This window comes from Cydia amplana, chromosome 10 (assembly GCF_948474715.1).
Source record: "Cydia amplana chromosome 10, ilCydAmpl1.1, whole genome shotgun sequence".
In the NCBI taxonomy this organism is placed as follows: Eukaryota; Metazoa; Arthropoda; class Insecta; order Lepidoptera; family Tortricidae; genus Cydia; species Cydia amplana.
The window spans coordinates 4,042,918-4,059,451 of NC_086078.1; the positions used below are offsets into that span (position 1 = coordinate 4,042,918).

General features: G+C 37.3%; 1 protein-coding gene across 2 annotated transcripts in view; it reads right to left on the reverse strand.

Annotated features, from left to right (window-relative positions):
* LOC134651343 (serine proteinase stubble-like) overlaps positions 1-16,534 on the reverse strand; it is a 229,330-nt gene that overhangs the window by 71,637 nt on the left and 141,159 nt on the right. The window contains exon 3 of one of the 2 annotated variants that reach the window (XM_063506418.1): positions 13,801-13,884. In XM_063506418.1, coding sequence (XP_063362488.1) covers positions 13,801-13,884 — 84 coding nt within the window. Of the gene's footprint in view, positions 1-13,785; positions 13,885-16,534 lie in introns of both variants that reach the window. The other variant, XM_063506417.1, reaches the window with a different exon arrangement.

Sequence of the window (16,534 nt, forward strand, 5' to 3'; positions counted from 1 at the left end):
TGGCAACGGAAATGCAGGTAGTTTTTAGCCACCGTGTATACTATTTACTTTTTGTAGGTTTAAACTGGATTATTGTATTTCTATCTGACATATAAAACAGTGCTTCCATCGTAATCAATAAATCACTTGACTTTACAGTGCGTGCCCATATCTATCGCACCGTGAAAAGCGGTCAGCCTACACAGACCGTAGTGTAAACCATGATAATATTCGATTTAATGCCTATCTAGCTAATAAGCGTTAATAAGGAGATCTAATCATTGTGCGCGCGCGCAATTGTTTCGTTTAGCGGTGGAAAGGAGAAAATGACCGTTCCGGTTGCGTTTGTTAGTGCTGGATACTTACTGTACGGAGTAGGCAATACACGGTAGATTACCGATTTCAGAATTCAATACAAAAAAACTTACGTATTTATAAACATAAACTACCTACTTATTTTTATGAAAAAAGACAAACAAGGATTTTATTTTTGGATAATCACATTTTCTAACGACCTTCGCTGTGTACGCGCCAATTCAACCTTTTACGCATACCTATTCCGAAAAAAATGCAAAACTTATAAAAATAAAAATCGTTTAATTCAGACGACCAGGTTATGCCTTGCGATACTTACTGAAAAGCCTTTGGTATTATACGCGTCAACAGTATGTGCACTGTACACGAACTGCGATCTATTGTCAATAATCAATCCGCATCATCATCATTCAAGAAACTAAAACACCCTTGCGCGTCTCCTCCGTAAAGTGTCATTCTATGGAACTTGCTATAACTATGTAAACAAACCGCCATACTGAAACTGTCAAAAATATGAATTTACTAGTGACTTTTGTTTACATAGTTAGCAAGTTCCATAGAATAACACATTACTAAGAGTTCTAAAATTATTCAAATTATAAATCGGAAATTTGCTGGTGTACCTACTTACACCGTGGTGATAGACAGTAAGTAGTAGGTGTACATCTTAAATGTTCACCAAGCGCTATATCACTGTGTCCCACAACTAAAAGACGCACAATTGAAATCACGCCATTTCGCCAAATGAGATTAGATAAACTCGGCTCTCGCCCGTTATGTTTATGTACCACCGCCATCTTGATCTGACTCTACACCTGTACCACCTGGGTGCGTATTGTCTGTATAAATAGTGGTACAATCCTCAAGCAGAGAAATGTACCTATTAGGCGAAATTGTTACAATTTTTTAGTGGTTTCAGTGTAAGTACTTACTACGAAATATATAATGGTAAGGTAAATGTGGCTAATTCCGTCCATTTGCGTTTTTCTCGAACAACGAACAAAATTGATAAATTCATAGACAAAGCAGCGATTGCTTTTAAGTTTCAGCAATCAAAAGCAAATGGATTTTTTCCTACGATTGAAAATCAAAGAAATATACGCTCGTGGACGGAATAGTCCCTATGACGGAATTAGCCACATAAGGTCAATGTGGCTAATTCCGTTACAGTTACAAAATCAAAAATCGTCACATAACTCATTATTTTTCAGAAAAGATCAAAGAGAACTCACCCACATTACTACATAATAAGTAGTATCATAAATAGGTACTCGTTGTTTGAAAAAACAGTCGGCATATGTATACCTACCTATGCGTCATGCTTGAAACAAATACACATTTTTTATAGTCTTATATACCAGGATGGTTAAAAACGAGTGCAAAGCTCTTCTTTCATGGGTACCATACACTTGTTGCCGATCCTTACATCCAAAAAAGCTAAGGGCTCAGATTATAGACTTTGGACTCACGCTGCCATTTTTGTAGAAATCTTTTAGCTGAGACGACGAAAAAACTTTTATTCTTGAGTGCATTTCAATTCACAATATAAGGTATTCATAATAATTGAATGTGAATAATAATTAAATAATAATCTCCGGAACCAATGTTTTCCGTTTCTCGGATTTCTCTTAAGCTCATAGACTAGGAATCCACTAGACGGAGTTTAGAGCAATTATTTCATGAAACCGATGCTGCCAAAAATACTGGGGTGCGGGGGACGAGGTGAGCGAGTCCGGTGCCGCGATTGGTCCGTTCAAAGACACGGGCCAATCACGGCACGGGATTCTGACACTTGACTCGAAGATGGAGTAAAACTACCGTATATTTGTGGCAGAGGGGGTTACTATGCTCTCGTAAAATTTTAATTTTACACTTCATGTGCTGTTATTTGTTCACTTAATTGTATTATGGCGTTAATGGTGTGGATTTCTCTCGTGCATTGGATTTCTATTATTTTTGCAGCATTTAGTTCTAAAATGGGGCATTATCTGTGAAAAGGAACCTTATTGCCGATGGCGCTTACGCCGCACAGCGTCGCGCGGCATTGTATTTATATCGGAGCATCGTTAATAATGGCGTAAGCGCCATCGACAATAAGGTCCCTTTTTATGGATAATGTCACAAATTAGTTTCGTGTAAAATCTATGTTTACAAAAATCTATAGGTACATTTGTTAAAAAGCAAAAGGAATTAAAGAAAATAATTATTCGTTTCAGCGTATCTACCTATACGTACTTCAAGTCACTTCAAAGCAGTCGCAATAAGGAGTCATCAGCAAAAGCTGCTTCTAATAGCTAAATTTCTAAGCAAAACTATTAACAATCATAAAACAAACTACTTATTGAAAATTTATAGGTACCGTATTGTAAGGAACATAGCTAGTCGAGTTTCGTGTGAGTGAGCTATATCTGTGATAAAATTGTAAGATATCGTATTTTTCTTATTAATTATCTTCTTCTATTTTTTTATGAAAACCTTTTTTGTTTTGCCAGGTTGACTGGTAGACAATGCCCCATAAAATTATGTTTGCCTTTTGTACATAAAATTTTACTTTGATGCAATTTTTAAATCAATTCATATCAAACAACCAATATACATATTATAAAACAATCCTCCACCGCGTCTGTCTGTCTGTATTCACGATAAACTCACAAACTACTGTACGGATTTTCATGCGGTTTTCACTTATTAATAGAGTGTTTCTTGAGGAAGGTTTTGGTGTATAATTTGTAAAGGTGTTGTGTAAATTCGTTGAACTACCCGTGCAAAGCCGGGACGGGTCGCTAGTAAGTAAATAAAATACCCGTAAGTAAAATCATAAATACCGAAAGCATTTTATGTATTTATTTAAGTGATCCATGGGCCTATTCTCACGGGGCGCACGTGCGAAGCGCTGCGCGGCGTATGGATGGTGCATATATTACCGTCGGTCAACGAAAGTGACATTTGACACGCTTTCCGACGCTTTGTCGGAGTTTGCATAATGTTGCTTGAAGTATTACTAACTTATAATAAACACAATACAGACGGCCTTATTCGACCTTTAAGACACGTCAAAAAATTGCTAATAGTACGATATTGGATCGGATATGTCAGTGTCAAAAGTGACGATGCCACGCAAGAGGTTTGGCATACAGGTATTAGCGACTTATATTTAGAGTCTGTGCGGAAAGAGAAGAGTCGTGGAATGTATGGGGCCCAATACATTCCATGACTCTTCTCTTTCCGCACAGACTCTAGCACATATATTTTTAGCACATCTAAACTTTTATTGACCAATCACAACTTTTTTTACTATCGGGAAACTATGAATTCAAATTGCACAATTCATCGTTTAAAAATTCAGTTAATCTCTTGCAATAAATGCCACATGCAAAATTTATTTATCATAAAGGAATGCATTTTTATGCAGATCGCGCATGAATAACAGTGAAGTTATCTTACAAAATGCATAGCTTTTTAAACGAGGTGGCCGGTGGTCCGGAGCTGCCCAAATTTATTGTGACTATAATTCAGGTTGCCCTAGTGTTCAGATTTATTCAAATCCTTTTTTAAAATTTATGCTCAGATATTTTTTACGAGCAGGTTGACCATTATATACAATTGGTCATAATAGAATGTAAAATAGCGTAAAAAACTTTCGGAAACTTCTCATATTTTCGTTTAGAGAAAATGAAAGTTTCCTTAATTTCCTATGAAATTGTCCTGAATTTTTTAAAACCATTTTGAACTTTTTGATACTTTCCACAACTTCCACATCTGTATATTATGTAGCTACGTAGAGGACGCCACAAGAGCAACGCCGGAGTGGTCGACCAGACAAAATGGCGGGACAAAAGAGTCCTGTCTTTTCTGAACAACTGATCAGAAATCACATACCTTAAATTAAAATGGTTCGAAGATTAGAAAGAAAAAACTTAATAAAAGAAAACACGAATTGGCTCCCTTATTTATTAACACTCTTTATACGTTCACTTGAATGCAAAGAAACAAGAGTATTTTGCACTGAAAAGTAAAATGCTCCCAATACATTGCGAAAATGAAATGGTCTAGCTAATAGCCTAGCGTTCTGCTCCAATAAGTATCACATATCTAATTATGAAGAAACCGTTCACATTTTTGGGTAAGTGGCCATTATACTTGCTTTTTTACAGCTTTATAAAATGAAATAGAAGCAAACACTTTTTACGGTTTTAATCACAGCTGATGAACAGGGAAATATTTCTAATTAACCGCATCAATCATACATAATTCATTAATTACGTACTTATTAATGAACTATATAGTGGTGTCATCGGATGTCAAAATGTTATCTTGTCATTTTGCGATAAACTTGACTATGACAACTTGTCACAGAATAGCGTGACACTTTGATCAACTGCGGTTGATATTTTTTCTCTTTCGGATCTCTCGATTTAACTAGAGAGTGCTCTCGGTAAGTACCGGTTTTCTGAACAAAACAATACAAAAACCATAAGTATTTCCGGTTTTTGTTAGGTAAGCAAAATTCGTTAGTACCTACCGCACTAGATAATTAATTTCCACTAAATTAAAACTCAATAAGGCATTTTCAGGGTCTTATGAAAAATATAATTACCAGGGTAGCCACCTTAGGCAGCTAAGAACTATTTTCACTTTTTCTTAAACTTCTTTGGATGATATCATTCATTTGTGTCAACTACACAGAACAAATGTATTCCCTTTTGCATAAGCAAAGAAGCACTCAAACATTTGGGTTTTCCTCAACTTTCCTTGAAGTGAAAATGTTTGCTCACTGAGTAACACTAATGTACCGACTTTGACCATTAAAGTGGCATTATGTTTGTTGAATCAGGGTCAGAAGCCATTGGTCACTTCGAGTTTTATCGCCCTCTGCTGAGCATAGGCCTCTCTTTGAGTACACCACTTATCCCGGTCCTGAGCCAATCTCATCCAGAAGTGACCCGCAACCTTCCAAATGCCGTCCACCCAACAAGCCAACGGACGGATATGTTTTACTCTAAAACATAACATGATGTAAGGCCCTAATTCGTGTACGTTTATAGTACATATAATTGACAATACACATTCAATAGCGTGAAGAGCGTTCGCGTGTGCGTTATACCATAGAGAAATATAGTAAGACAAGAGTGCTCACTCCATACATCAGTTCAGACTATTAATTTCAGTATCTACATCTAGCATCGAGTAGCGGAACTATCAGTACTGCTACTTGACAATAGATGTAGCAGCGACCGGAAAGTCTTATGCTGTTGAGATAAGACTTTCCGGTCGGTGCTATATCTATTGTCAAGTAGCAGTACTGATAGTTCCGCTACTCGATGCTAGATGCTAATAGTCTTTTTGGTACTAAAACTGATGTATGGAGTGAGCACTCTATGTATTTTTTTCTCTATAGTTATACTGTACATTTTTGTATTGGATTTTTAACAGCGCACCAAACGGGACGTTTTGGAAACTCAGAATCCCATACAACACGACACTAAACGCAAACGCGTACGTCACGTCACGCTATCGAATGAAATTTACACTAGGGCTACAGAAGACAAGAAAACCATAAACTTTTACTTTCTCGTATAAGTACCGTACAAAGAAAGCTATATGTCCTATTACATATATCACAGTTGACTTTTACAAATCGTCAACCTTATTGCAACGCCATGAAGTCTACCAAAGATCAGTTAAAAGTAGTATATTACTCGAGCCCTTTCGATCTATGTACATGAATGTACATAAAGATTCTCGGACTGGATTGCGGGAGAAATCTCGGACGCAAAGGGCTATCGGAAGATCGGCGCGATGCTTGAACTTCCACTTTTTAGGGTTCCGTAGTTCAAGATCCTATCAGTGCCACTTTAGATAGAGCATGTAAAATGCGCACGATATGTCTTGATAAAGATCATATCACTTAAGCTCTGGTTCCTATTTAGCTTCACTACGCTGACAATAAAATTGTCACCTGTCGGTGTTATTCCACCTTACATGGTTGGCCAACAAGGAAAAATTTATACCGGGTGCTGTCATTACTTACTGATTCTGAAATATACAGGAAATCTCATTGTCTCTCAAAATCTCAGGAAACCTACCTATTAGGTGAAATAGGCGTATACAATAACGACGACGAAGCTGTACGAGTCCTCGTTAAGTCTACGAAAACTATGAAAATCATAGTTCGTGTGTGTCAGTTAAGATCGGATTCATTCAGAAAGTTGGGACGGGTCTCGTCTAAATTGGTTTTATGGTGAATTAAATTTATTACTTATTTGACAATAAAATTGACGAGTGTCAAACAATGTGAAAATGTAGTCTCATGAAAGTGAATTTAAATTGTCGTAAAACGTACTTACAACGCGGCTATCGTGGTCGCTGAAACCTAGGCTCTCCGAAACATGTCACGTGAGTAACTAAAAATACGCGACTTAAAAAAAATTGCCCAAGAAATTGTTTTTTTTTTTAACACGGCAAGTAGGTATTCTTAAAAACTCTTGGTTTGGTTTTCCCAAAAAGGCACTTCTCAAGTGCTTATTACTTAACATGTCTAATGTTAAGTAGGTAATACGCACTGTTAATGCTACATAGGACGGACTCCGTATATGCGATCTATTCGGAGGCAATCTTGACATGCCCTTGTCACAGCGGTTTAAATCACGGCACAGTTGCTCAAACAGTCGGATCTAATGCCGCCTACAGCTTTATCGCCGGATCAGAAAGTGACGAATGCCCTAAAAGGGCATTAGCGATAATTAACGTTTATTCGACGGACATAAGGCCGTGATTAATGATTTTAATTAAATAATGTATCCGTGAGAGGAAAATTTAATTAGATTCTTTAAAAAATTTAATGATCATGGTGTACATGCTGTAATACAGTAACTTTATACATTGGCGTTTGCGTCAAAACCAGTAAGTAGTTCTGATTGTTTGCAGACTTGTTTATGATGTTGGCCCAATGAATAATCCAAGTTTGAGACAAAATCTACGGATTTTTTTTTTACTTTTGGCCGGCAGTGTGAAGCTAGAGTTGGATCGAGCTAACTTTGCGTGACATTTGCAATTTCATAATTTATGTCAAAATTCTATGAAATTATGACGTTTATAACCCTTAATTTGGCGCAGTCAAGTATACTTAACACTTACTTTGAAAAAATGTAGACATGTTATTTTTTACGTAAATTCTAAGTTTTTAATTTCTATGTCCTTTAATTTATAAAGAATAAGGAAAAAAATAAAATTTTACAGGCAAAAATGTTATATGTTAGTAGTGAATCAACATAGCGAGTAGAAGCTCGACACGGCGTTCTGTCCAGGTATTTGTTTTTTTTTTTTTCGATTTTATTACGCGAAATTTTACTGCATATACTATTATTATATTTAATTATAGTATTACGTATACTTTGTAAATTGATTGACGAATTGATTTGACGAATAGGTATGATATGTAATAATATCATACCTATTCGTCAAATCAAGTTATTTCCATGTAACAAGCAAGCGATCACAACTGTTAAGCATTTTTAACAAATCTTTATGGTGCGAGATTTTAACCGCGCCTGGTTAGTTAAGCATTATTGACAAAACGTTATGTTACAGTTTTAATAATTTGACAAATTTCACTGCCTACCTTTATATTTTACCATAATAGAAGAGATTGAATGCTATAGTTTGATTCGTTATACATTTATAGCTTAGTATGCAACAAAGCAATCGCTATACACGTTTATATACATGTTTTTTTTTACAAAACTCCGTTCACTTTGGCGTATGGATGTATATTCAAGGAAACTAAATGATAACTTAAAAATGGAGTTAATTGGAATACCGGTGTCTTTGAAAAAATTACATAAGTTAAGCTCAGAAATGCCCCATAAAATTAAGGTAATTAAAAAAAAAACACTGCGTTTTGCATGATAATGGCTTACGCTGCAAGGTGTTTTTTTTGTTTTGCTTTTTAGGTTTCACGTTCGAAACGCCTATTAGCTCTACTGCCTTTTCCTGTAACTGATTAAATAGTGTGATCTCGAGATCTTTTTGGCCTTTCGCTTAGAATTAAATTCCAAAATAATGCTTTTATTGTCTTTGTTTCGATACCCTTTTTGGAATTTGTTAAGTATATTTAACACACTAGGTTTGACGAGCATGCGTTTTTGTTAAAAATACTTTACATTCGATTTTCAGCAAATCTTACAGTAAAATATTTTTTAACAGTTTTTAGGACATATTTAAAGGTATAATAATAAATAAATGTGCACATAAGTCAGAATCTAGTTTTTTTATTTTCTGCCAAATTAAGGGATAAGGACACTTCCTCACTTTGTTCTATTCAAGTTAGTGCAAAGTTAGCGTAGACAGACTCCAAAATTTGACTCTAAAATGTATCTTATACCTTTAAACGAGCAATTCTTGTATATGACACCGTAAGATTGTGAACCCGTTAGTTTACCATCTAACGTAGGTTAGGTTAGGTTAGTTTGTAATATCCGTCAGTTCATAATTTAACTGGCGAGATTATAAACTGACGAGTGTTTACAATTTTACGGTGACATCTATATATTTCGGGGATCTCGGAAACGGCTCTAACGATTTCGATGAAATTTGCTATATGCTTTTGCTTTTCAGGGGTGAAAAATCGATCTAGCTAGGTCTTATCTTTGAGAAAACGCACATTTATATGTTTATCGAGCTTTCTCCCAGATTTTTTTCAATAGTTTTATATTTGTGCAGAAGTACAGCGCTGTGCCTTGTTAACCCTAGCGACAGCTATAACGCGTGACAAGATCCCGTACCATGAGTCACTGACACTGTCAAAACTGACATATACGCTATCGAGAACGTAATTTACTATCTATAAATCTCGCTCGCACTAATATGCGATCACGAGCGAGACGCAAAGAAAGTAAATTACGTTCTCGATGGCGTTTATGTCAGTGCCAAGCTGGTGGTAGCCACACAGTAGTTAGATGGTGTTTAGATTAAGACCGGCAGACATTTTGCCGAGCTCTCTTAATGCGCAACGCCAAATCATTTGTGTTCCGGTCCGTCAGGCGAATATGTGTCAATGGTTTTAGTAATAACATTTATTTTGACACACTAGCGAGATTAGCGTATGATAATGTGTCTTGAAACATGTTGGGGCACTTTAAAGGATTAATGAGTCTTTGTGACCTTAATTTGTCATAATCAAAATGTCACGCATAAGCTATCATCATTGGCAACTTGTAAACCCATTTTTTAACCATGAAGATCTCTGTGACAACGTACGCTAGAACACTTATAGGTGGATACGTGACGTTTCTTCAAACAAACACGTCACTTTTGACACTTGTTGGACATTGACATATCCGATCCATTGAGCTATAAGCGAGTAGAACGATAAACTAGAAACGAGTGGGCGAGCGGCGAGAAGCGAGTGTTAGCTTCAATAGTTTTGTCGCTCGGCTATAGGCGAGTGTTCGAGTGCGACGGGCTATTACTTGCTTCACTCGCTCGGACAGTGCAGCCGAACACGCAGACGTCGCAGCTTGAGTTCAACTATCTGGGGTCTATTAGAAAGCTACAAACTATACCAAGCGAGCATCGCCGAGCGAGTACCGCTGAGCTAGTTTTATCTCATTGCTCTTATCTCGGCGACAAACTAGTAGAGCGAGACGTGTTCTCGCCGGCAGTGTGAACAGCCAGCGATGAACTATAAATATATGTATCTCTTTTACTAACACAGGATCCCTATCTTTTGTTCGTTTCTTGGGCGAGAAAATCGCCGATAGCTAATCGCTTACTCGCTCTTGGTGGGACAACTGCCTTAATCTAATATTTGACGTATCTTAAAGTTCGAATATGGCTGTTCGTCTCGATCATGACAAAGATAGAGGATGTACTCGTATTTGGTAACATTTGTTGTCTCTCTTTTCCAGTTTCAAATCAATCAGTATCAATCAATTTTTTATTTATTTAATCCGCTTAAGGCGCGCTTTTATCGTGCTTAAGGTTTGTTAAGAGCTTGCTAAGGTTTTTTAAGAGGTTGCTACGTTTTAAGTTTCAGCTTATGTATGTATATTTTCTTGTAATAGTTGTAATTAGACGTAGTTACATTTAATCCGCGTCTGAGACAACTGAATATCCAAAATGTTATCGTATGTTACCTGCGCCGATTATGAGTCGTTCGCCGCATGAAATTATTTCGTTTGCTTGGCACTTTACAGCCTCATACATTGATTTGGTGACCGCATAGGCGACCCCAATGTAATTGCATCTTTATATTATACAACATAATAATGCTATAATTTGTCACACATAAATAAAGCCGGTGCTAGAATCATAATTTATCAGGAAATAAGATCCAAAGCCACTCCAGTCGCGGCGAGTTTTCTAAAGAAACCTTTACAAATTACCCTCACCCATGAAACATTACTTCCATCCTACCGTGAGAAAACTGCGCTTAAGGCCAGGATCTTCTACCACCAAGACACAATTTGGAAGCAACCTATTTATCTAACATTGCGTATCTTTGGCCGCTTAGTTAGGTATTGAATGTCATGTAAAAATGGAGTTCAAAATATGGCTATTTTATTTAACAGTAAAAACTCTCTCAATGGTGGTGGTGAGAGGTGTTTTTACTGTTTTTTAATGAAATCATATTGATTGAACAATGCTTTATATATTTTAAAACATTTTTTACAATTATGCCACAGTTAGTGGCACAAAAAACACAAGGGAGTGTAAGTCAAAATGGATAATCGGGATACTTGACGAAAAATAAGGAGGCCTTTAAGCCTTTAACACGGTCCAGATAAAAAAAACATATAGGGTGGTCATTTGTGCGATATAATATCTAAGTCTGCCCTATGTGAAAACTTTAAGCTCGTACCAATAACTAAATACATAGTACCTAAATAGAACCGATCATGGAGGTGTACGTAAAACGTAGCCTTAACATGTAAATTAGCGTATTTAATAATTCATAAGTAATAGTAACAAAAGTAAGTAAGGGCGTCGACCTCGAAACCTTTCGAGGGCCGTGTGCACAGGTGGTGATGGTTTCACTATCGTTCGGCTCACTCTCTCCTAAAACAACATCGAATTAGGCCACTAGAATATAAAGGTAGAGTTTTTCTCGTGTTTTTGAAGGTTTTATGAATGATTAATTTCAATTCACTGAATTTCAAAATAAAAAACAGTGGTAATAATTTCATTATATTGATTAAAGTCACAAGGAGTTACGGCAGTTGAAATTAAAGGTAATTAATTCACCAAATTTAAAACTGTAGGTAATAATTCGATTATTTTAGTTAAGGTCACTGCAGAATATTTTTTTAATATCCATGATTATTTACAAAACAATTTTTAGGGTTCCGTACCCAAAGAGTAAAAACGGGACCCTATTACTAAGACTCCGCTGTCCGTCCGTCCGTCCGTCCGTCCGTCCGTCCGTCTGTCACCAGGCTGTATCTCACGAACCGTGATAGCTAGACAGTTGAAATTTTCACAGATGATGTATTTCTGTTGCCGCTATAACAACAAATACTAAAAACATAAAATAAAATAAAAATTTAAGTGGGGCTCCCATACAACAAACGTGATTTTTGACCGAAGTTAAGCAACGTCGGGCGGGGTCAGTACTTGGATGGGTGACCGTTTTTTTGCTTGTTTTGCTCTATTTTTTGTTGATGGTGCGGAACCCTCCGTGCGCGAGTCCGACTCGCACTTGGCCGGTTTTAGTTATACACTTCATCATGTAAATACAAATTTAAGTAGTTGTGATGGCAAATCTTTTTTTTATGAATACCTATAGGAATATTTAAATAAAATTATTCCTAAAATATAGGGTATAAAATATAGGTAGCTATGTAACGTGCACGAATTTATCTTTACTTGAGACATCTGAGTGCCAATAATCTGGTTTTACCGCCGCCATAAAAGCTTAAAAGATAAATGTAGAAGCACAAATATGAAGCGAATATACCCGCCAACGCATGAAAATAAAAAATACGGAAAACACCTTCCCTTCCAACGCACTCAAAATATCGCAATAAATATTCAACACGATCCATCAAAAGCTAAAAGCTCATTACATGTAATATGCACAAATGATTTTATTTCACTTCGGCACCTTTGTACTTCGAAGCTACACCCTCATAACTTTGAGCGCCCTGTCCCTCTGCCCTTATATAAATTCCTCCCAAATATGGATCACGGGTAAGTACGTTACCTATTTTAGCATGTAAGAGTCCTTAAGGCATATTCTGAAACGAAATTGTGAGACCCATGTAATGCCAATTTAACAGGAATATCATTTCGTCACGTTAGCACACATCTTCTTTTAGCATCCTCTGTTTCCACTTCCTTATTTTTCATCGTTGGTCTTAGAATCCTCTGTCAGATTCAATACTCTGACACGTACGAACGTACGAGGAACGTGACGAAATGATATTCATGTTGAATTGGCATTACATTCGTCTTAAAATTTCGTCTCTAAATATGCTTAAAGTACTCTAATTCAATACACAATATCAAATACACTTTCAATTTCATTCATATGTCAAATGCTCATTCGAAAATAAGTCCGTTCTGGGCAAAATATGCACACAAAAATTTTACCAAGGAGAAATTCTCTTAGGTATGTTTCTTAGGCATAAATAGTTTATGTAGAGTGTTTAAGATAGCTCCAGGATATTTCACATTCTGTAATACAGTGTTTATAATTCGATGTTTACTAGAATTGCAATGTTCCATTTGTAAATTTGTAATATTACTTCGGCTAAAAGATTTAAAAATCTTTTAGGAAATGATGCTTAATGTACCTACTAGAAGTCTCAATCGTTGCATTCACGTGTGTTTTAATGCAAGCAGTAAAATAAAATTCGTCAAGTAGATGATGATAATTGTTTTTTGGCTTCACTTTGGAACAGATCAGCTGTGTTGAACTACTGAGCTGCGATATCCTTACTATCCTTAGCCCTCGCAATTCATGCACAAAAAGACGAGTACCTACAGTGCTTAATCCTGCTAGTATCCCGTAGTGCTAGCATGCTCAGCAGGCAATGCCCAAGGTGCTTCCTGTAAAAGTGCTCACCGTTGCCTGCCCAAAAAATTGAGGGAGTAAATACACAAACGGCCCGATTCAAACAATTCTCGCTCAAGGCGGTACGGTACCTATCTGTCAGTGTCAAAAATTACATTTCTTCGACAGATCAGTATCGTACCGCTGTGACTTCTTATAATATAAGCAGTTACCTACTGCGATCATCGAATCGAATTTTCATGTGTCGAACGACACAGTTTAAATTGTAGACTAATTTCTTGAACGAAAAAGACAATGATAACGGTGAAAAATGTAATGCCTTTAAATGTGTCTGTTTGTTTTATCATGCCTCTGTATTCAATACACGATTAAGTGTATAGGTAGTATTAATAGTGCTTAACCCCCTTAGTCATAGTGCTCAATGCTCAACTCGTTAGTGCTAGCAATGCTCAGCAGGCAGTGCCCAAGATGCTTACTGTAAAATTGCTCACCGTTGCCCGCCCGGGGCGCGGGGCGGGCGGGCGGCGCCAGCGCCAGCAGCGCGAGCGCCCACCACCATGTCATCACAAGCACACCTGCAACAAACATAAATCACATTAAAATCACTACATAGTATAAAACAAAGTTGCTTCCCGCTGTCTGTCTTTCCCTATGCATGCTTAGATCTTTAAAACTACGCAACGGATTTTGAGGCGGTTTTTTTAAATAGAGTGATTCAAGAGGAAGGTTTATGTATAATTTGCAGTGTTTATGCAAAGGTTTATGCAGTGATGTTTCGGCAATGAAAACCCAGATAGAGGAAGTCTTGTCTTCTATTCGAATTTGCAATCAACGATTGGACACCGTTACGAATCAAGTAAGTAAATGTGAAGACAGAATACAAATACTAGAACAATGTCAAAGTGAAAATGTTTACCTAAGAGGCACTGTCGCCGAGCTAAAGGAGCGGTTAAACGCGCAGTCGCAATCAGCCCTGCGGACTGAATTGGAAATTATTGGGTGCCCCGAAAAAAGCAATGAGAACCTGCAGCACATTGTTTGCACAGTTGCTACTAAAATTGGAATCAAGCTGACGGAATATGATGTGGACGGTGTATGGAGGGCAGGCCCTCGTCCGGCGGGCCTAAGCAGTGCGTCCGCAGCCGTTGAAAACCTGCAATCAACGTTAGACTGTGAAAAGGGCCCTCAAAGTAAAATCAACAACTCTCCTGTTTCACGCTATAGCGGCCGTAACACTCCACGGGCTATAGTGGTGCGCTTCACCAGGAGGAAACCCAGAGACGAGTTTCTTAAGGCTGCAAAATCTCGACGTCTTGACACCGCTGATGTTGCTCCAGGTGCTCCCCCACACAAAATCTACGTTAATGAGCGTCTGACGCGTGAAAATCGACTGTTATTTCGTAGCGCCAGAACATTTGCGAGCGCTAATAATTACAAGCATTGCTGGGTTCATAATGGTTCAATTTTTATCAGGAAGCGTGATGCTAGTAACGGAAGTCCAGCCATCCGCATCCACTCCGAAGAAGCCCTCCACCGGCTTTTACCACCTGACCTTGAAAACCGTAGCGCTTACGAAGAGAATATCAGCGCAGAGGCCAATACACCCGTCGACTAGTTACATAATAGCTAATATTCCCTTTTCCCTCTGTGGTGTTAATAACTGTAATGTAGAGATTAATAGCTATAAGATTAGAATAAGCTTAGATTATGTCATACTATACAAAAAAAACACACATTACAAAAATACTCATAAAAGTGCGCTTAAATTAAAAAATACAGAAGATTATATGAGACTCAGGTTTTCTATTTTACCTAGTGTGGCTACAACCTGTCCCCAGTATAACAAAGCATATTTTCCAAATATATATCCGTGGTTCCCCTAAATATTTTACAGGATATTGATGGAACATTTAATGTGAAATGCCACACTATATCTCAACCTGAAAAATGTCAAAATATATTATCAAAATATACAATTAAAATTCTTAATGTAAATATAAGAAGTGTTAATAAGAATTTTGACAACTTTCTTGTCTTATGGGAAAGGTTAGCCATTAAATTTGATGTCATTGTATTTACTGAATGCTGGATAAATGAGGACTCAACCATTAATCAGTTGCAGGGTTACATATCGTTTAATTCAAAAAAATACATAAATCGATCCGGAGGAGTTATTGCATACGTAAGTGACAAATGGAATCCTCAGTTTTCGGAACTTGATATAGATGATGCCAATTGTATTCTCGTTGAAATTCCAAACTGCTTTAAAGTTGTTGCAATTTACAGGTCACCCAGTTTTTATAATCCCGATGCGTTCATCTCCTCGCTCGATTCGGCTCTTAAAGCAATCCCCTCTGGCCCCTGTCTAATTGTCACTGGAGACTTAAACATAGACATCTTGGACAATAATGATACTAGTTCTCATGCTGGAGACTATCTCTGCGTCCTCGCGGAATCCGGTCTTATTTCGTGTATCAACTCTGTAACACACTGTAAATCTTGTCTGGACCATATTTTTGTATCGAACAATTGCCCGTCAGAATCAGTAATATGCTCTTCAGATCTTACAGACCATGACATCACCATGGCAGGTGTTACTCTCCAGTCCCATAAACCAGTAAAACAGACCCGTACTATAACAAAGATTGATTTCTGTTCACTGAAGGACGAATTGAAGAGCGTCGATTGGACACGGCTCACAGGCTGCTCTAACGTTGATCGCGCCGTGGAGATTTTCTCCAATATAATCCAAAATGCTCTTTCTAAACACTCTAAAACAGTAAAAATTAAACGGTCGGTTCACGTTATTCAACCTTGGATGACTCCAGGATTGTTGAGATGCTCTAGACATAGGGACAAACTACACCAGGAAGTACGAAAAGATCCCAATAATGCAACTAAAAAGCTAATATACTCCCGTTACAGAAATTACTACATTACTCTTTTAAGAAATTTAAAATCAGAATATGACAGTAAAGAGTTGAAACAAAATAAGGACGCGCCGAAAAAACTCTGGAGCACGATAAAGCGGATAACCCACAAGTCTCCTCTCGTGTCTTCAGCTGATAACTTACTAAAAACTAAACCATCAACTAAAGAGTCTGTAGATCATTGCAATGCTTATTTTTCCTCTGTGGGATCAAATCTGGCCAGCTCTATACTGTCAAAAATCAATGAAAGTGAAAAATCGTTAGCACTAAAGGTACAAGACAATTTCAATGGAAA